Genomic DNA, 22232 nt, shown 5'->3' on the forward strand with positions numbered 1-22232 from the left:
TCCTTTGTCAGGTCTTTTGTTGCCGGGTCTTTTTCGTTTTCGTCTATGGCGCTTTCGGTTTCACTTTTGTTGGCGCTGTCGTCTTTGGAATTCTGTGTCCAAGGGTCCAAGGATTGTGCAGGGCGAAGTGCCGATCAGGGTGCCCAGTGGAAGGAGAGAACTCAGCGTGTAGCCTGCTGTCATCGTGCTCGTTGTCTGTGAGGACAGCGTCTGTTAAATACTCTCCTCCCAATGAGCAGCAGCTGCCCCTGATCAGCCCGTGATGAGGTGTGATGAGTCGTTTCCATGAGGACGCTGCTAACCACACTGGCAGGTCCGCCACAATATATATATATATATATATATATATATATATATATATATATATGAGCAATTCCAGTGTTATGGATGTGCCATTTGTAGTAAAATCTCAAAATATAAAGTGACAGATGAAGTATATGTTAACACTATATTGAAACATCTCTTTATACTTTTTTCAGGATGAAAATAGTCACAGAATTGTGGGAGCAGAAAAATATCAATTAGGAAACATTTTTTATATTTAAAATTCGAAAAATAAACATGCGTTATGGATGTGACGAAACAGTCTGCAAGTTTAAAGTATACAAGATAGTTTGTTGAAATTCTTTAAATTAAACTGCACAACCCAACATAATCGGTGCTAATCGAAAAGATAAGTGTTGGACCACTGTAGTTCAAAGATGACTGATTGATCTGATTTTACATGTCTGTATTTATGAGGAAAAACCATCTTTATGGATGTGATCTCTCTCTGTTTTGGATGTGACAGATTGCCACTTGTGTGACTTTGCTAAATCAAGTATAATAGTTTGAATACACAGATACATTTTTGAGAAGTTTTAAAGCATTGTAAAACTTTTTTTTATGGCAAGTTGACATTTGCATACAATTGCTCATGTATACTTTTTTCAGTAAAGAAAAGTCTTTTGAGGTCTAACCATAGAGGACATCAATGCAACGATCAAAGGGTGTGTGACTGTCACCTTACTGCGGTTGCAAAAATACCAGCGTGTTCCCTATACACTGGTTACAGGCCTGTATTAGTAACTCAGCGGCCCCTGGGCACAATGTCTTGTAGGCCCCCTATAGCCGCACCCCATAGTTGTATAAAAAAAATAAGATTAATATAATATTTGTTAAAAAATTGTATCTGTAATGTATTGCCCCCATTTAAAAAAAAATTATATACAGTACATATATTTCTAGTCTACAAAGATTTAACATTTTTTTTAAAGCATTTAAAGCACACAAAAAAAAAAAAAAATATATATATATATATATATATATATATATACTAATACAACTAGGGGAAATTAATGGATTTTAATATGCTTGTTCAAGTTCACTGTAGCAGTACTAACATTTATTTTTAAGGGTATTTATAATGTATGACTTCTACAAACTTACAATGCACATGATTTGGATAACACCTCTCCAATCCAGTTCGAGGAATATGAGTCCTCCATGATACACGCACTTAATAATGATTCCTACTTCTCTTACTCGTGATGAGGAGCAGGCAAACTCTAAGTGAGGACGGACCCCTGTGCCCATTGCTTAATCTGGCCCTGATTGTTTAAAGTACCAATTAGTCATTAGGTGGTCATTTCACCGAAGCAGAATGATTCAGCAACCGTTTGATTGACAGCACGTCGAAAGATGTTGCGAAAATTGTAGACTGTTCACTATAACAGTAAAAGAACTATTTAAATAACAATAGTCTGTGTTACCTTGATCCGCCGAAGATAAAGTTGGATGTTGAATAACAGTATGATTGACAGCACGTCGTCACAGGCAAAAGAGGTGTGGCTTTTATTTTATGCCAAGTAATGGTTTAACTAGTGATAGCATTTTCTAACCGATGATTTAACTCCTCAAAGCAAAGAACAAGTGCACTTCACTTACGACTGAAGGAGAAGACTGAGCAGAGTTGAGCCAGTGTATAGATCAAGACCGTGATTGAGCATTTATTTTAGAAACTGCACCTCTATGAAACAGCAAGTGACATTAAAGGTGGGTGATAAAAAGACATTTGCTGCCCTCTAGTGGACAACGTTTGAAACGTTTAGACCTAACCGCCAGACTGCTTTTACTAATTCTAATTTTAATTGTACATTTATCTATATATATATATATATATATATATATATATATATATATATATATATATATATATATATATATATGTAATTTTTTTTTTTTTTTTTTACTTGGGCATGCATTTTTAAAGCTTTTGAGCATCTTGGCTTTCCATCAAGCATTTTTTTTTAAATTTATATTCTGAGCTGCGCATAACAATTAATGGAGACATAGCGACATTTTCCAGAATGTAAAAACTCAATACAACACAGAATTGTCTTAAACGTTTATTTCAATGTTAAAGTTTTGTTTTTGCATGCAGAATTAGATTTCAACAAAGATTAAACACTTGTACCTAAAAATTAAGCACTAGTAACATGAAAATAGACATGTGTACAGGTTATAGATTAAATGCCAAAACAGCTTGTCATGCACACGTTGTCGTCAACAAAGACGGAAAGAGGAAAGGAGGGAAAAAAAAAAAAAAAAAAAGTCCATCAGGATTTCCTCCATTGCCTGAATTTTTTTTCCGAGGAACACTTTTGTCTGGGTCCTGAAAAGGATAAAAATGTAATTAGAGAAAAAGTGACTCAAAAACAAAACAAAAGTAATTAATATATGGTCTTCATGGCTGAAAATCTGTCATGTTTAAATGCACGTCACCCAGTAATAATAATAAAAAAATAATAAGATCCTTGCAATTAGTCTTCATGTATTACAGCAACACGTCTACTATTTGTAATTGATAGCTGCGAGCCGCTGTGTCAGATTTGTCCTCGGGGTCAGATTTGATACAACACCCGAGCACATGGAGCACAGTTGACTTAATGAAAAACACAGTGCATAACATAAAGACAGAATGTGGCGGAGGGTTGAGAGCACCTATGCTGGATTTAGTGACTGGCGCAGGTCTCCCCAGCTGCTGTTTGGGTGCTGCTACATTTACGAACAACCCAACAAGTTGTTTAGCATGCGTGCATGGCTGCTATTATGCTTACACATGTAATATTTTTTTCCTGAGGCGATTTAAACCGAAATACGCAATGGCACTATCAAACATGGATGGAGTTTAGACTTTGCTGCTGACTTTACCTTTTCCTTCTTGCTACTGACATCCTGGCCAGAACGGTTATCGTCATCCTCACTCATCTCTGAACTCGTGTTAGACTCCTCTGTACCATATCCAAGGATTTTCTTGGTAAGCTATGAATAAAAGGCACAAGTTAAATATTTTGACCAGAAGTGACATGACCAACAACATCCTAAAATTATAAAGGTCTGTCTAAAGTGAAAGTTTCAGTGTCCAAACTATAGAAACGATGCCACTTTTAATTTGCAACACATTAAGGGCCCTATCATACACCAGGCGCAATGTGGTGCAAGGCACGACGCAATTGTTGTTTGCTAGTTTCCGCTTGGCGCAAGAGGTGCTTTTTGACGATTTGCGCCAAGCTGTTTAAATAGCAAATGCATTTGCGCTCATAAAGGGAATGGGAGGTGAGACTCTGATCTGAACTCTGAGACTCTGAACACACCTATAACTCATTAAAAAAATAAGCTCAACCCTTTTAGATCATGCGGCACGGCGCAAAGCGAAATTTTCCGTCCTTATATTAGCAAAAGTGGATTCTAACACACCCTGAATGCGTTTGAGCCCTGCGCATGGACTGTCAAAATGGAGCCCTGAGTCGACAAAGTGCAGTGGACATGTTCTAGTCAACAGGATTGCCGTTGACAATTAAAAACGCGGCCGGGACTGGTGTATGTTGACTGTAGCTATACAAAGTCACTATTTAAAATTAAGACACTTTTTTTTTTTTTTCACATCAAGTCTCCAAAGATGTGCTTTTAATTAAATGTGCTAAAATATTCAAAGAAACTTACGATCACACTTTCGGTTCTTTTCAGCTCAGGAATACGTAGGTCTCTTTCTGGAGTGGGTTCTCGCGTTACTGTCACATCGCTGTCATCGGAAGACACGAGAAGAACACACGCATCATGCACACGCATCACCACATTTGAGCAATAATTTCAATAATTGTTTGTACAGAAACAAAAATGAGGACGCTTGATAATTTGCGTTTCATTCCACTGTGGCAACCCCGGATTAATAAAGGGACTGAATCGAAAAAGAATATGAATGAATATATTTTAATAAAATTACAGTCTCTCTGTCAGTTGCTCTGTGCTCGCTCACATTCGTATGGGGGTTTGGGCTGCGGTGGCTCCTTTCAGTAACATCAACGACATGGGAATACTGTATTTTCTGAAAAATATTCAGAATAACACATGCATCTTCACAGAAACAACATCGGGAAGACTGGCTTTTCTGAAAAATATTCAGAATAACACATGCATCTTCACAGAAACAACATCGGGAAGACTGGCTTTTCTGAAAATTATTGAGAAGAGCACATGCATCTATACATTTGAGCAATCAATGTTTGTACAGGAACAAAAAAAAAAAACAAAACAAAACAAGGATGCTTGATATGTTGCTGATTTATTCCGCTGTGGCGATGCCGGATTAATTAAGGGACTCTGCCGAACAGAAAAAGAATGAATATATTTTAATAAACTTACAATCTCTATCTCTCTTTCAGTCGATGTCCGTTCGCTCACGATTGTATGTGGCTTTGGGCTGTTTTCCCTCCTCCTCTCAGTAACATCCCCGACATGCTCAGACTCTCCGTCCTGAAAAATATTGAGAAGAGCACACGCATCTTCACATTTGAGCAATCAATGTTTGTACAGGAACAAACTATTAGATATTCTGAAGTAAGTACCCTGTCCCATCTGCGAATTAGGGCATACAGTACTATAAATAAGGCTTTGCCAGTGTAATATGTGCTGGACAAGTTGGCGGTTCATTCTGCGGTGGTGACCACGGATTATTAAAGGGACTGAGTCGAAAAGAAAATTAACAAATCAAGATATTCGTAAAAAAAAAAAACTTAGACTCAATCTTCTCCTTTTGAGCTCTGGCACATTTACATCTTGCAAATGGGTGGCATCTCGCATCTCGTCATCAGTATTGTGATCAGGAGCCTTTCCTTCCTGAAAAATATTGAGAAGAACACACGCATCTTCACATTTGAGCAATCAATGTTTGCACAAAAACAAAGATATTTTGAAGTAGGTTGAAAATTTGCCTTCGCCCTAATTTGTATGCCAAATGGCTACCAGGGCTTGTAACATTTTAAAACGGCACACATTATTCTTTTGTGGGGGACGCGGTGGCGCAGCACTGTCACCTCACAGCAAGAAGGTCGGTGGTTCGAACCTCGGCTGGGTCAGTTGCCGTTTCTGTGTAAAGTTAGCATGTTTTCCCTACTTTCGTGTGGGTTTCCTCCGTTTTCCCCCACAGTTTAAACAAAAGTGGTACAGGTGAATTGGGTAGACTGAAATTGTCTGTTGTGAATGAGTGTGTATGGATGTTTTCTAGAGATGGGTTGCAGCAGGAAGGGCATTCGCTGCGTAAAGCATGTGCTGGATAAGTGGCGGTTCATTCCTCTGTGGCGACCCCGGGACTTAATAAAGGGACTAAGCCAAAAAGAAAATGAATGAATGAATTAAAATATTCGAACAAACTTAGTCAAATCCCCCTGTCACTTCCTCTGACCTTAGGCACATGTAGGTGTGTTTGTGGGGTGGATTTAAAAAAATACACGCATCTTCACATTTGAGCAATGACTTAAGTTAACTTGTTTCATGCATTATTTTTCAAAATTCCTATTTTGCGTGGATCAAAGTCAATACCTTTTTGGCTGCACGTGTAGGTTAACAAGAATGATTGAAACATCCTGGTTAAAAATATGCAGCGTGGAAATGACATTAATTCTGACATTATTTTGAAAAGTTTATAGGTAAGTCTGTATGTGAATATACGCAAATGCAGTTAACGTTGCCCTTAGGAACTCCAGCTCTGCACTAAAATTCACAGAGTCTTAAGAATCTAACGTTTACGTTACAGCCCGAATTAATATATGATCACAAACATTGGCGTCACTTTGATACATCAAGCTACACTTTCTGCAAAGCAGCTTCGAGATTCATTATGAAAAGCGCTCAAGGCATCAAATAACGCGACAATTAGGTTACAATATTGACGCAAGCAATACACAAGTTACTCAAACATTCGAATATATAAGAAGTGTTTATACAACAAATCATAAAATTTTCCTTTATTGCAGCCATGTGGTGCGTGCGTGTCGCTGGTGTGTCTGTGTGTGAGAGTCACTCAGGTCGTAACGGATGCTGTACTTTTGGTGCTTTTTTTGTGCAGGTATAGGCCCTGATTGGTTAACTATGGATTGTGAATTGGTCAATTAAGCACATTTGTTTTTCAAAACACTTGAGAGTAACTCTGAAGAAAATCAAACACAACAATCAAATTCAAGCTATTCGAATTGATATTGATAGAATGATACAGATAGAACCAGTTAGATCAGAACACAATCTGGTGGTCAGAACACAGGGCCCTTAAAGACAGCTATAGTATATGGGGGTCAGCGAAAAGGACAATCAGAACCAGGTAGAACTGCTTGACACTCAGAACACAGCACTACATCCGCCTGGATTAGAACATCAGCCTACTGTCATACTCTACAACTCCCACTCTTTTGTGTTTTCCTGGATTCTTCTTAAAAGTTGCGCATGTACCTCATCGCCGACCTAATTTCACCCTCATGTACCTGGATAAACATCTATATTTTGATCCTTGAACAACATTCCAATCAGCCCATCAGAAATAAGGGGTACGACGTTTACAGTTTATGTTCAGTTTAGGCTTATGGTTAGGTTTATGCACATCTACTTGATTGTTATCCAACTATTATTGAACTCTAATTTAGGGAGTAATTTACAGTTATGGCTAGGTTTAGGGGTAGGGTATCGATATGGACTACATTTTCCAACAAAAATGATGTAAACTTTACCTGTTGAAATGTATAGAGCAAGATGTCAGTGATGGCTGGGGCCAGACAGAATATGAGGTCATTTTCTTTCTTGTATGTATGCATGTATGTATGTATGTATTAGAGTTGGACAAAAAGAACAAGATCTCGATTTGACCCCCTAGACCAGGGGTCACCAAACTTGTTCCTGAAGGGCCGGAGTCCTGCAGATCTTAGCTCCAACCCTAATCAAGCACACCTGAACAGCTAATCAAGGTCTTATATGCGTACTTGAAACACTCAGGCAGGTGTGTTGAAGCAAGCTGGAGCTAAACCCTGCAGGGACACCGGCCCTCCAGGACCGAGATTGGTGACCCCTGCCCTAGACGATCTTAATCCAGCATTTCTACGATTCTGTCAATCATATTTTCAAGTTCAGGAGAGAAAAAAAGGCGGCTGCACGAGTCTTTTCATGGTTTCACACACGTTACTCATTTGACATTGACACCTCCAAATGATGTTGAATGAGTCATATACGGTATTTATAAGGTATAATTCACCTAAAAATGTCATTTTTGAATTAATATTATGCTGTATTCGTGGCCAGGAAATCACATGTGACGGAAGCTGCAGACCGTGAGCTGTTATCACAGAGAGGCCGTGCGCGTGTCTACTTTTGTTAACAGAACCTGCATATGTTGCGAGTAACAGGTAATAAAGTTGTAAATAATATTCAGTTTGTGGCACAGAGTGATCGTTTGGGAACAGCGTGCGAAGTATGAACAGCAGTCAAAATAAATCCGAAAGTGTGCACTTCATTTAAATTATCATATCGCATTATAGAGTTATGATTATTTCAAGCGTTTGATGTTTTTCTTTCATAGCGAACACACAGTTGTGCATGAAAATAAATGTTTACAGTGTCAGTATAACTACTCTAGCCAATATACTGTTGAATATAATTTAATAATGACAAATGTCTGATTTTACCAGTGAATACAACTGTCTAATAATGTTGCCAATGACAAATTGCAAACATATATCTCAAACATAATAATTCAACATCAGAATTATTATAAGCAGAATAGAACTATTTACATCTACACATAAATTTTATTATCGATGTTGTGCCATTTGTTTGTTTTTACCATACCTTTATTTTACATCTATAGAATCTTGAGAAAATAGTGATCTTTATTTTAAGCAAAAAAAAATTCCGATTCTCATTTTAGCCAGAATCGTGCAGCTCTAGTATGTATGTATGTATTTGTAATTCCTGAAAAGTGCATGGGTAGAAATTTACACACAAAATAACAGGCTAAAAACATTAACAGCTTACAAGAACACTTGCTTTGCTTTCAGGCGCTGGATGTCTGCGATGGGGTTAGTAAGGGGGAGTCCTGTCGCTCCCAGGAAGAAGCATCCTCTGTCATCCGTTCCCGAAGCCTGAGCCTGAAGGCAGAGTGGCCGGACGTGCCTGAAATAGCACTCCAGCCACTGCGGCAAAAGAGAGAGGTGCATAGGTTACACACGAGACATGTTACACTTTACAACATACGTGCTCATCAGTTTAATCATGAATTAAAATGTTCTACACTGGCATTTCTCACCAGACAGTTTTAGTCATTAAATTTTTTATGGTAATTATCTTTGTTTAGGATCAACTTGCCTCTTCCTCTTTCTGGCTCAGGCTCATGGCTTTGCTGGGAGGCGTCAGAATGACAGCGTCCCCCTCTGGCCGCCTGCCCAGCCACTCCCGCACCTGTGCGTGTAGAGCGTAAGAACAGATATGAGGCCTGTTACAGGGCTCAACAAGCAAACAAGTCAGTGTTTTGAACGCAACTAAAAGGTGTTGGCTCTGGCCTTACCTTAAGCTCCATAACGCTTACATGACCCAGACGGTGTAGCCACACTAGTGTGGCCACGCAGAAGCTGCGAAATTCCATCTGGGTCCTGGGATGCAGCTCGCACCGCTGGCTGAGGCGACAGGCAACCTCAGCCATATCCGCCTCCATTGTGGAGGGGTAGGGGCTTTTGCTGCTGCTGAAAAGAAGAAGGAAAAAAAAACTTCAGTCATGGTTAAAACAATGAGGAAAAAATTAAGACAATTAGCAAATCAAAAACACAGGCAACCAGAGAATACAGATTTACGTCTTCGGTACTATGAGGAGCTTAATAAAATATAAAAACACAATCAGAAAGTAGAGTACACCCAAAAACAGCTCAAAACAATTGAAGAATCTGTTGACTCCAACAATTTCTGGGACAACTGGAACCTCCTGAATAAACATATTCAGGATATATATAAATATTTGATGTGCTTTTTCAATACTGTACTGAATGTCATGCCAATAAAACAACTTGAACTTGAGAGAGGACGAATTGACATCTAGACTAGCTGCAAAATATGTATACACCCTACACACCATAAGAAATAGTTAATGTAAGTTCATGTATCTTATTTAAACTTTTTATTATTATTATTATTATTATTGTTGTTGTTGTTATATTTATCAAATGTATTGTTTTTTTGTCATTATACCTTATCTGTATTATTATCATTATTATTATTTTTCAATTGTTTTAATATATTTCATATTTGAAGTGCTTTGGCAATACTGTACTGAATGTCATGCCAATAAAGCAACTTGAACTTGTACTCTGCTACGCATAGGCTATTATTAATCAGAAACGGATTGGTCGCTCAGAAACACCATGGTCTTGAATTTGCAAACAGTCGGCAAGTGCCGGAGAACAGTCGAAGCCTTCAAACGCATGTTTATTTTTTAATTTTATTAAACACAAGTTTTACTAGCATTTACATTACAGTGTCATTTAAAGACTTGACGAGGTGACATTGACTGAAAAAAAGAAAACGGACTTTAAAAAATTATTGCCGTTCATGTGTGTTTGTGATGCATGTTATGGTTCACAGTTCACCATCTGCACGCATGCCTACATACCTGGCTGGAAACCACCACACAGTGTGTGCAAACAGAAACTGGCAGTGATTGTCCCACCTATGATTACTTCTGATTGGCCCACTGCTCTGAAAATAAGTTATGACTGTACAGTCTAAAAAATACGTTGCTCACATACGTGGCCTTTCTAAAGACTCAAGCTTAAAAGTCAAACATGTCCATCAACCATGTGTTCACATAGAAAACAACGGTAAACCCGTGTGGTAGAGTGGAAAAATGCAGTCGGTGAGGACAGACCCTTACTCACTAATGGCCATATTGACATGTTCAGGGAATAGAATTGAATCGGAAGATCATTACAATGTACTTTATACTATTCCTACTGTTAGTTATATTTCCAAAAGTTACTTTAGATTGAGCAGTATTCCTATTTTAAAAAGGTTTGTGGACAAAATCTTAGCTGTTCTCTGGCAATAATACATAGGATTTCAGGCATGACTCTGTCTTACCTTGTGTTACATTGTATTCTGTGACTTTCCATAACATATAGTGGAACTACTTGTTTGCAGTTCACCCATGTTTGCTGCAAAGGCTCCCCTTGTCCCATACTGTCTTCCTAAAATGTAATTCACAACAACACTAAGGGAAAATTTACATATAACCCACAACAAAAAGTTATTGACATTACCTACCTTTTGATGATCACCATTCAGAGGAAGGTTACATTGCAGAGGAACAATGTACGCCACAGCTTTGTTCAAACTGCTTCTGTTCTTGGGAAAGTTTACTGAATAACCATCTGGTGGCATAACAATATTAATGAGTTGCTTGCTCCTGCAGCAACACATTATTTTAAAGCCTCCAGAATGTTTAAGAGGAGGAAAGGCATCTTCAACAATATCGATGAATTTCTGTGGTGTCCAATGCACATCAGAAAACCTCAGTTTTTTTCCCAAGTCCACTTGCCTGAAGGCACATACCTTCTTCAACACTTGGGATTTATGCTGTGTTTACTAGAGCACAGCTAAAAAAAAAGTGCTCCCTTGACTGGGTTGAATTAAATTTTTTTAGAGTCTTTACTATACGGTGGTAACAGCTTGCTCAAAGACCCTGCAACTTTATTGGACCGGTTTGCTGAAAACTGATTCATGGAGGGAAAGGGTAGCTGAACAGTTGGAGTGACAGTTGTTGGAGCGACACTGTAAAACATTGCTGTTAAAACGGTCAGATTCTACGGTAAAATAATTTTTTTCACTAAAACAGTAATATTCTGTTAAAAACAGTGTATTCTGGGTAACATTTTTGTTTTCGAGAAAGTAACCAACTGCTGAAAACTGTAAGCTAACAGAGTTCAGACTCGACATTTTGAAGTCTGCATTTGAAATCACACTTTGTGCCCTTGTTCACTATTCCATCAACTAGTTCACCAATATAGTTCACCTGACAGAGTTAATGAACACTAATGAGTGAATTCAGACACTGATGAACACCTGCTGTTTATAATCACAATTTCTGAAGGAAAGAAACAAGAAACACAAAGCGTGACTTCAGTTACAGCATTAAATAAAATCAAGTAAAATAAAACAGCTTCAGTCTCAGCAGAGGATCCTTAAACGACTCCACAAACAACAGCAGAAACACTTATTACTGACTGCTTGGACTTCCATAATCTGATTAAGATCCAACAGAAATTTAGTTGTTTTTTGTGTCACCGTAATGGAGTGAGGGGCTGGTTTAGTTGGGCTCTTTGGTCCGTGAAACGCTTTGCAGTGCTTTGTTCAATTCACACTGTCATGTTTTTTAAGATGCAAGTATTCAGCTTAGTGACATTTTAAGGCTTAACTAGGTCAATTAGGGTAAAGTTGGGGAAATGTTGTCAATAAGTTTAGCATTACAATGGGTGAAAGATGCGGGAATTAAGGAAAGTTTAGTTGGCTCAGATTGTAATTTTGCTCTTAAGTATTGAAACAAAACACTCAGACTGTAGTCAAGATTTAGTTATTGAAATGTTACAAGAGTTGTATAAATTAAAAGGAGAAAAAGTAAAGGTAGTGGTCATGTGGGTGCCGGTGTTACACCGAATTCTGTGACTCGTATTCTGTGACCCTAGTAGGCGCTGTTCTCACAGTTGGCTTGAAAACACTCCCTTATTCGGGATTGGACACGTAAACAGCGTACATGCCATCACGTGAACGCACTAGGCTCCCGTGAACACAATATCAGCGCGCATCATTCTCCGTTCAATATATTTTCCTTGCCTTTGATATAAAGATGTTAAATTCAAATCTATTTACCAGCCCATCCAAGAACCATTTTACTATAATATAAGCAGTACAGCAAGTTTTTTACCTTAATTTTATGATTTAAAATAAATAAATAAATCAGTATGTTTTTGCCTTCTTTTTCCCCCGTAAGCAGTTACGTAGATTATGGTTGATCCTCTTAAATGTTTCCTGAAATAGGTTTATACATTTTCTTAATTGTTTTTTAAATTTAAAAGAAAATATTGTGAAATGTTGTGAATGTGTGTGAAATGCTGGTTAAACAGAATGTAGGCACACAAATTAAAACAGAAAGTCCATACTTTAAATTTGCAATAAAATGTTTTTATTTACTTATTTGTGTATATTTAAAAAAGGTTCAATTCAAGATAACATGTAATTTAACAAAACTTGAACTATTAACTTAAAGACAGAGTATGGGATTAACATGCTGCACTGTTGTATGGCTTTGTGGGGTCAGGGTCACACTGAATCTGTAATGAAGAAATAATACATGTTATTTCTCCCAGGGTTAGGCAGAGGAAAGATATTGACCAAATTAATTCGAAAGGTCCTTACCCAAGAACAAGGTGGTGATTTCACTTATATTATTTCAAATAATATAAGTGAAATATTATTTGAAATGCTACAGTTACAATAACAGAATAAAAGCAAAGTTACTTTTAGGATATGCTATATGAGGTGGCATCATTTTGGAGGCTGTGAGGCTCTGTGCTGGCTGGACACCTGGCAGCTTTTATTTTCTAATGAAAGCCCCAACAAAATTTAAATTATACATTAAATTATACATTTAAATTAAACATTTAAATTATACACAATTTGTCATACATGCATATATATATATATATATATATAGTATATATATATATATATATATATATATATATAATACATATCCCCTCAAAAAATCCCTTTTTTTATTGAGACCGTTTCTACATTTATGAATTCATTGGTTACCTAATTGACTCCAAACACTGTTTGATTTTGCCAGAATCCTTTCCGAGGCGATCCAATACATGGCTCCTTTTCTCAGAAGGAAAGATTACCGGTAGAATTGTAAACTTGGATTTGCCTTCACTGCTACTAAAAATATGGTACAGTATTTCTCTTTAAAGCTTAGTAAATAGATCAAAATATTTGATCTTACTCCCAATATCCAGTGCCCAGGCTCATGGCCAGCTCCCAACATGAAAGCGTATTTTGTTGGATCACACTAAAAAGGCAAACATAATTTATTACTTTCAAAACTAGACATAAAATGATAATCACACAAAGCCTGACACAAGGGTAAGTACATAAAATAAAATTCACAACATAAACTTTGAGTTTGGCTTGAGGTAACTTCATATATGAGCAAAAACAGTTCTTATATGCTTACCTTGAATCTTGAGCCCTTTCCCTCCTCTATCCTATTAATTCCATGTGTCAATATGAAGTATTTTTTTCTAGTGCAAAATTGTGTTTTTTTCACAACAAGGGCCATGTATGCATTGATCACCTAAACGTTAGAAATATAGAAATAGTAAATAAACAGGAAAGCATTACTGAAACGTGTACATACATGCCATGCAGACAAAGCTCTCTTTACCTCACTCTCAACTTCTTTATTGGGAGCTGTCCCAACTATGTCCCAGTAAAAGAGTTTATAATTGTCAATGCGGGAAAGCAGAACATGTGCATTTTTTTCTCCCCATGCATCTTGAATCGCTGTGTAATGAAGGAATATTAATGAAGGAAATCAATTATTTGATGTATTTGCCATTTTAAGCTAAAAAAGGTCCAAGTTACGTTTTCCAAGTTACATACATTTTTTTGTGACCAGATTGGACAGGATTGTCCTGCTGGAGGAGAAAGAGGTGAAGGTGGTGGAGGAGGAGGAGGAGGTGGAGATGGAGGAGGAGAAGGCCAAATGTCTTCAGCTGGACAACAGACATTCTGAGGTGGACAGACTGAAGTGATTTGAGGTTGAACTGAAAATGGGGCTGAGGTGGCTAAGAGAAAACTGATGTTTCCTGATTTTTTAGGTATTCTTGGCCTCTCCTCATGGTGGAGTTTCAAATGATCAATGTTGACCCTTTGCGTGGACTGTCCTATAGAGTTGAAATGGACCGCACATTTGTTATCTATTTTGGTCACCATAAAGGGATCAAAATATTCAGGGTCAAGTTTTCCTCCCTTTCGTTGTTCAATGCGAACATTTCTCCTCCATACTATGTCCCCCACCTTAAGGCTTTGGTGTTGCCTTTTTGAAAGTCGCCGATTTGTTCTTTTGTGGGTTTTTTCTGTGTTTTTCTCCACTAGATGCAGAATGTTCTCATGGCATCTGATGTCAACAGCCACTTCTTCCTCACAGCACTCTACTTCAAATGAAGAATCAACGTTTGGCAACATGTTAATGAGAAATATATTATCTTCATTTGCATTTACTATATACAGCTTTGAAAATATATATATACCTGGCACTTTTTATAAAATTATAAAAATAAATATTTTTCACCTGAGCTTTCTGGGACTTAAGAAGGGCATCTTGCTTCTCTCCCAAACATGAGAAGAAAACCTTGTGGTAAGCTGTTTTTTGGTCCGCAGACCAAACATGGCTGCATCTAAATATTGGTTCCAGTTGCTAGGTTTGTCCTCCACTAGCTTTGCAAGTACTTTAATAACACTAAAACATAAAAGGTAAATACATAGAATGAAAACTTGAAGCATTTTTTGTAAAAAAGGATACAAATGCTTACAGTGTTGACAAACTCCCTTCCTTGATTTGTTAAGATCCGTTTGGGGACTTCAAACTGATATATAAATTTGAATGAATTGTGCTACTTCTGCTGCACATTTGGTTTTGAGCAGATATGCTTGTGCCCATTTTGTGCAATAGTCTATGATGACTAAAAAATACTGATTTTGCTGGTCCGTTTTCACCAGCTTCTCTACCAAATCCACTCCAACAAGCTCAAATGGAACAGTGGTCTGTCAAACCAGACAGAAACAGAAGGTTAGCATTGACTTTTAACATTTGGACTGTAATAAGACATTTTGTTAGATACATGCAAAATGTTACATAGATAGACATAGATTACATAGATAGACCCAAATGTGACAATTACCTCATCATTTGTTTTCGGTCACTTGTTTTTTCTAAATATCTTCCTTTAACAGAATAAAGGAATGCAAATGTGTTTTAAGCATGTGAAGGGTGTGTAAAAGATGGCAGAATGTTCAGTTATGGGTGAAATATCGCTTTAATACAAATCTTACATTTGTACTGTTGTCAAAAGTTTAATTTATATCAGTGTTCTGAAGGAGCAAGGGAGAAATTCAACAAAGTTTATTTCAACCAAAGACAAAACTCCTTTTCTAGGGTTTATGAGAGAGTCACTCATTTGTAACAGATAAAACACAGGCAGTCAAAGTACAGGGCCTTCTCCTGGGCGATGCTGGCAGGTCGAACACAAAGGTTCCTCATCAAAACCATTGAATATAATAGAACAGACCTCAGGCAGGAGATTGTATGGATTGGCTTTACTCAAGCACAGACTGTGGGCAGAGTAGAGGTGAGCCAAAGCACAGTGGAACAAACAACAAACGGGTAGAGACAGAGCACGACAAGACGAAGTTCACAAGACTAAACAAACTTGGATACAGGTAGAACAAGTATCTTAGAAAGCTTACTGACATCAAACAATTATCAAGCACAGAACGAGGGAGAAGGGGAGATTGAATAGACAAATAATCAGGGAGAGCAGGTGAGAGCAATGAGGATGGAGAAACAAGGGAATTGGTAACAGGTGTAACTGCACACAAATAAAGACACAAGAGGGAGACAAAGAAAGCACAAAAACACTGACAATTAAACAATGTTAGAAACATGGATGTAGTACCTTGATTGGAATATAATCTGGTTCGTGTTTTAGATATCTCCGGCTTTTTTGGCAAACAGTGCACCGTGAAACCTCAAACAATGATAATATGAATTAAGTTAAAAGTAATGCAATTTTTTGATTTCATAAATTCAGTGAACTGAAGTATTCATAAAGTGCATTAGCTTACCCATTTCACAATGTCTTCTGACATGTCAGGCCAGTAAAATCTTTAAGAAATCGCATCTCTTGCCTTAAGTTGCCCACAATGTGCACCAATGTTGCTTGCATGAAATTCTTTAAAAAGTTGGTCAGCCTCCTCTATGCTACACACAACTTTACATTTCGTCTCTTTATCAGAGCCATTTTTCTGATGTAATATAAAACGTCATGTACAGAAAATATATATTTAAAAAACGTGTCTAAACCCAGCTCTTACTCCTATACAGGAATAAAATGGTTTCTCAAATATATGTGACCCTGGGTCACAAAACCTAAATATTGTAGAGATTGGGAAAAATATTCATTGTACAGATCCAAATTATAGATTCTTTTTTTTTTAGGAGAAAAAGATAAGGAAAAGATTATTTTCCATTGAGATGTTTTATTTGTAATTACACGTCATATATGAAATCTCTTTTATATTGTAAGAGTTGTATCTCAGCTAAATATTGTGCAATCATTTTACTTGCAGCACTCACTGCAGACAGTTGTTATATTTATCTTCAAGTAATGCCAATTTCTAGCCATAGTGAAGTTTGATACTCTCCTAATTATGCAATATCGCTGGTGTTTATCAGCAGTTTTGGGGGTATTCACCCAAAAGAAGAAGCCTTGTTCCCTTTAGTTACACAGTAATTAAATATAGCTGTTTTAAGTTCAAAGTACTTGTAAAAGCGCATACCATAATAAGCACAAGCAAAAACATGAATTTCATCAACTTCAATAACAATTATTTATTATTAACATTTATTAACAAACTCTTAAACAAACTTTCTTACAAACTTTTATCACACAACAATTATAAACACTTGAACAGATGGAAAAAAGCTGCAATTATTTACTCAATTGAAAGTGTGATATATCTGACTGTAAAAGATACACTTGAGTCGGAGCGTCCGTATTAAACAACAGCTTTACTTTTAGCTTTCATCCGAAACTCAGAACTATATCAACTACTTCCGTACTACGGAGTCCCCATTGTTTCAAATACAAAAATGCAAACATCAATATATCACATTACCCCCCTTTTTAAACACAGTACATTTACTGTTACCTTCACATAAAAAAAAAACTGCACATGCAACAACATTACTATCAAAACTAACAGTAGCTGTTAAATTCTTCTTGCATTAACACAACAGCAGAGAGAAAAAAAAATACTAAACCTAGTATATTACGAGACCATTGCAAATTTTAAACTTTGTTGCATTTGCACAGTTGTAATTCCTAAGCATTATGGTTCATAGCGTTTTGGTGTCTTTCTAATTCTAGATGAGCGACGTAGACCCTGTGCCATGCTTGTATTTCCTACACTGTCCTTTTCAGAAGTTTCTGAAATGACCGGTTCCTCCTCTTCTGATGCACAGGGTCTAACGGAAGTTTCAGTCCCAGTCTCAGAGCAGTCCATCTGTTCAACAGGATCATCCACTACAACCCGTGGTCTTAACTGATCACAATGTCTCCTGAAAGTGCCATCTGTCTCTTGTCCCTGAACGTTATAAGACACAGGACCGGTTTGCTTTACTATCACTCCAGGAACCCATTTGTTCCCTTTTCCTGTGGTATTACGAAGGTAAACCGCATCCTTCTCAGAGAATGATCTCTCCACAGACCTTTTGTCATGATGGAACTTTTGTAGGTACTGTTTCCTGCGAACAGCAACAGTGACATCTGGGTGAACAAAGTCCAGCCGAGTGCGCACATGTCTGTTAAGGAAAAGATCGGCTGGTGATTGCCCTGTAGTGCAGTTCGGAGTAGTGCGATACTGCATTAAAAACAGTGAGATCTTATCCTCCAAGTCCATTGTCACGTGTGCAAGTTTCTTTATTCCCCCTTTAAATGTCTGCACATACCTTTCTGCAAGGCCATTGGTAGCGGGATGACCTGGGGCACTTGTGGAATGAAGAATGCCATTTTGCTGCATAAAATTTTTAAACTCTTCCGAAGTGAATTGTGTTCCATTGTCTGTGACTATGTGTTCCGGAAGTCCGTATGCTGCAAACAGCCTTCTCAGCCTTGAAATGGTGGATTGTGAAGTAAGGTTAGGCATTCTAAATACCTCCAGCCACTTTGAATATGCATCCACAATAATCATAAATGTGTGTCCTAAGAAAGGACCAGCAAAGTCTATGTGTAATCTCTTCCAGCTCTGACCAGGAAATTCCCAGGGGTGTAAAGGAACCTGACGGGGTGCTTTTTGTTCCATCTGACATGGCTCACAGGTTCTACAAACCTGTTCCAGTTCTGCATCCATTTTAGGCCACCACACATACTTGCGGGCAAGTGCCTTCATCTTTACCATCCCTTGATGGCCGACATGCAACTCTTTCAGCACAATTTTTCTCAGTTTTTCAGGAATTATAACTCTGGTGCCCCAAAGTACACATCCTCTCTCTGCCGACAGTTCTAACCTCCGCAAGTGATAGGCCTTTAGATTTTCATCCACATTCATTGGCCAACCTTCCATGACATATTTAAGCACCTTGGATAACACCTTGTCTCTGCGTGTTACACGAGACACATGTTCTGCCTTCAAAGGAGCTTGTTCGAAGTGCTCCGCTATTAGTGCATGAATATGCTCTGATAGGGCAGCTGTGCCCCCATCAGTCATCTCCGGTAAGGGAACACGTGAAAGGCCATCTGCATTACTGTTTTTCTCTGAGGGACAGTACTCAATGTGGTAATCGTAAGCGGACAGAATGATTGCCCACCTTTGAATTCTGGCTGCTGCCATGGTGGGTAGACTTTTGTGCTCTCCAAACAAAGTCAACAAAGGTTTATGGTCAGTTACCATCTTGAACTTTCTTCCCCAAAGGTACTGGTGAAATTTTTTTATTCCAAAAATCAGCGACAACCCCTCCTTTTCAATCTGCGAATACTTTTTTTCAGCAGGTGACAGTGTCCGCGAGGCGTACGCAATGGGACGTTCTTCTCCGGTGGGCATGGTGTGTTGCAACACAGCGCCGATCCCATAGGCAGAAGAATCACAAGCTAAAGTAAGTGGTAGACTAGGATCATAGTGAATTAAAACCTTTTCGTTTGTCAGCAAATCTTTACATTTTTCAAAAGCTTCTTGCTCAGACTGTTTCCATTCCCATGGCACGTTATCTCTCAGCAGTCTGTAGAGCGGGGCAGCCATAGTACTCTGGTTGGGCAAAAAACGGCCATAGTAATTGACCAACCCCAAAAAAGCTTTCAGCTCCTTCACGCAGGTAGGTACTGGTGCATTCTTGACTGCATCCACTTTGTCTGGGGATGGATGAAGGCCCTGGCTGTTTAGCACAAATCCCAAATACTCAATTTGGCTTTTTCCAAATTCACATTTAGATTTTTTTACCCTCAAACCGTTCTCCTGGAGTCTTTTCAGCACCGCCTGTAGTCTCTGCAGGTGTTCCTGCTCTGTTTTTCCAGTGACCAATAAGTCATCAAGGTAAACAATAACATCAAGATCTCTCATGAGATTCTCCATAATTCTTTGAAAAATAGAGGGCGCTGAACTGACACCGAAGGGAAGTCTATTATAGACAAATAATCCTCGGTGCGTGTTGATGGTTAGCAACTCTTTGGACTCATCTTCAAGAAGGACCTGCTGATACGCGGAAGCCAGGTCAATCTTGGAAAAAATGGTACCTCCACTCAGTGTAGCCATCAACTCCTCAATCCGCGGTAGTGGATAAATTTCTGTAGTGACTGCTTGATTCACAGTTAATTTGTAGTCTCCACACAATCTTAGAGTCTTGTCTTTTTTTACCACTGGCACAATGGGTGCTGCCCATTCACTGTATTTAACAGGCGTGATTATGCCAGCCTTCTCCAACCGGTCTAATTCTGCATCAACTTGAGCTTTCATTGAAAAAGGCAGTGGACGAGCTTTACAAAAACGTGGAGAAATTTCAGGATTAACTCGTATTTTTGCCTTAAGCCCTCTGAGTGTGCCCAATTCCTCTTTAAACACCTCAGAGCATGACTCCAGCACCTCTTCAATAGACGTGACTTGTTGCACTTGACTGACATGCTTAATTTTCCTCCAATTCAATGAGAGTTTTTGCAGCCAATTCCTGCCACACAACGAAGGCCCCTCTCCTTTCACCACAATCAAACTTAGCACTTCAGTTTGCCCATCATAGCTCACTTTTGCTTCAAACTGTCCTAATACAGGCATAAGCTCACCTGTATAAGTTTTTAGCTTGACTCTGGCGACCTCTAGTGGCTCAGTTGGGAATACCGCCTTAAATTCTTTCTCAGATATGATACTCACGGCCGCGCCAGTATCAATTTCCATCATAATTTCCTTGCCATTTACATCAAACGTCTCTGTGAATGACTTTTTGCTATTTTCCTCAGCCCGTAGTGAAAACATGGGTAATTCAGCTTCCTCTGCCTCCACATATTTAGTATTCTTCTCTGCATACAATTTCCTTTTTCCAACTTCCATCTTTCCTCTGCATGCTCTCTTAATGTGCCCAATTTTTCCGCAGTTATGACACCTTGCATCCTTAAAATGACATACCTGAGCGCTATGATTTTTCCCATGACATCTATAGCACTTTTTCTCTCGTTGACTGAAAGGTCGCACTTCCACCTTATGTACAACACTCGAGTGCGAGTCATGCCCTCGCAACTGCTGCGTGTCTTTCTCAGCTGTCTCCATGCTTAATGCGATTTCGAACGCTCGTGCAAACGTCAGATTAGATTCTGACAACAGCCGTCGCTGGCAGGCTTCGTTGCGGATTCCACTCACGAATCGATCACGCAATGCTTCATCCAGCGTTGCCCCGAACTCACAACTCACAGCACACTGTTTCAGCTCCGCTGCATATTCCGTAACTGTTTCATCGGCTCTTTGATTGCAATGATTAAAACGAAATCTTTCGGCAATCAGTAACGGCTTTGGTTCAAAATGACTCTTTAAGGTGTCGACAATTTCTTGGTACAACCAGAAAAGCCAAAGGATAAGTCGTACAAAGTTCCTCAGTAAACCATAGGTTGTTGCCCCCATCACGCTCAAGAGTGTTGCAACCTGCTTCTCCTGGCTTATCTCATTCGCCACAAAGAACTGTTCCAGCCGTTCAATGTAGGCCGACCAAGATTCTGCTTTCGGAGCAAATTCACCTATACTTCCAATGAGTGCCATCATCCGAGCATTAGTTTATCCTCGTCGCCAACTTTTACTGTGATATATCTGACTGTAAAAGATACACTTGAGTCGGAGCGTCCGTATTAAACAACAGCTTTACTTTTAGCTTTCATCCGAAACTCAGAACTATATCAACTACTTCCGTACTACGGAGTCCCCATTGTTTCAAATACAAAAATGCAAACATCAATATATCACAGAAAGGAAGAAAGAAAGATACAAAGAAACAAAGATCAACGCCTGAACTTGTTTTTTATAGGCAACAGCTTGTGTTCCTTCTTCACAAGGAACTGTTGTAATTCTTTTGAATAGCATTGGAGTGTTGTTCCATTTAAATATGCTGGAACTTGATACAGTTCTCCCTCTGAAGCAATTGCCACCTGTAATCACAAGTGCAGAAATTTAATTTGTAGAATTTTAAAAAGGTATAGCAATAGAAACCAATTAATATCAGGCTAACAGATTATGCAACCCTCATTAAACTGATTATTACTGTGAGTAGTTGTCATAAACCCTTTCAGATTAAAAAGTAGTTTGTTTTGTTGGGTTGGATCTAAACTCTTCAAGAAGGTGAATGTCCAGTATTTCTATTTCCAATATTATTTATCTAAAGGCTGTATTTTATGCTGCTTTTGAACTGTATTGCAATAAAGAACATTGTTTCTGATTAGCTTATGCTCTGATATAGATAGGGTGAACAAAAAAGATAAAACCAGATAATAAAAAACTATAATTTAGCAGCAGCAGTATACATACCAAGAATGATTGCACTGATGAATCACTCAATAATCTTAACAAAAAAATATAAATGCATC

General features: G+C 38.3%; 2 protein-coding genes across 4 annotated transcripts in view; one reads left to right on the top strand and one right to left on the bottom strand.

Annotated features, from left to right (window-relative positions):
- The window catches only part of LOC141381809 (uncharacterized), a 705874-nt gene that overhangs the window by 422405 nt on the left and 261237 nt on the right, over positions 1 to 22232 (top strand). The gene's annotated exons all lie outside the window — the stretch shown is intronic.
- Positions 2234 to 12777, bottom strand: LOC103910670 (uncharacterized). Of its 3 annotated transcripts, none has more exons than XM_073948940.1 (12): positions 12476 to 12777; positions 10609 to 12391; positions 10426 to 10532; positions 8864 to 9038; positions 8665 to 8757; positions 8347 to 8492; positions 5095 to 5157; positions 4684 to 4794; positions 4265 to 4366; positions 3985 to 4063; positions 3193 to 3303; positions 2234 to 2653 (listed from the first exon to the last, which is right to left on the bottom strand). In XM_073948940.1, exons 2-8 carry the CDS (start codon positions 10762 to 10764, stop codon positions 4719 to 4721), a joined length of 816 nt encoding a protein of 271 aa, XP_073805041.1. In that variant the 5' UTR covers positions 10765 to 12391; positions 12476 to 12777; the 3' UTR covers positions 2234 to 2653; positions 3193 to 3303; positions 3985 to 4063; positions 4265 to 4366; positions 4684 to 4718. The 3 variants fall into 3 exon arrangements, with proteins under 3 accessions (XP_073805041.1, XP_073805042.1, XP_073805043.1); XM_073948941.1 differs by lacking the exon at positions 12476 to 12777 and adding an exon at positions 4887 to 5003 and having other exon boundaries at positions 8335 to 8492; positions 10609 to 11277; XM_073948942.1 differs by lacking the exons at positions 2234 to 2653; positions 3193 to 3303; positions 3985 to 4063; positions 12476 to 12777 and having other exon boundaries at positions 4237 to 4366; positions 8335 to 8492; positions 10609 to 11148.

This window comes from Danio rerio, chromosome 4 (genome assembly GCF_049306965.1).
Source record: "Danio rerio strain Tuebingen ecotype United States chromosome 4, GRCz12tu, whole genome shotgun sequence".
Lineage (NCBI taxonomy): Eukaryota > Metazoa > Chordata > Actinopteri > Cypriniformes > Danionidae > Danio > Danio rerio.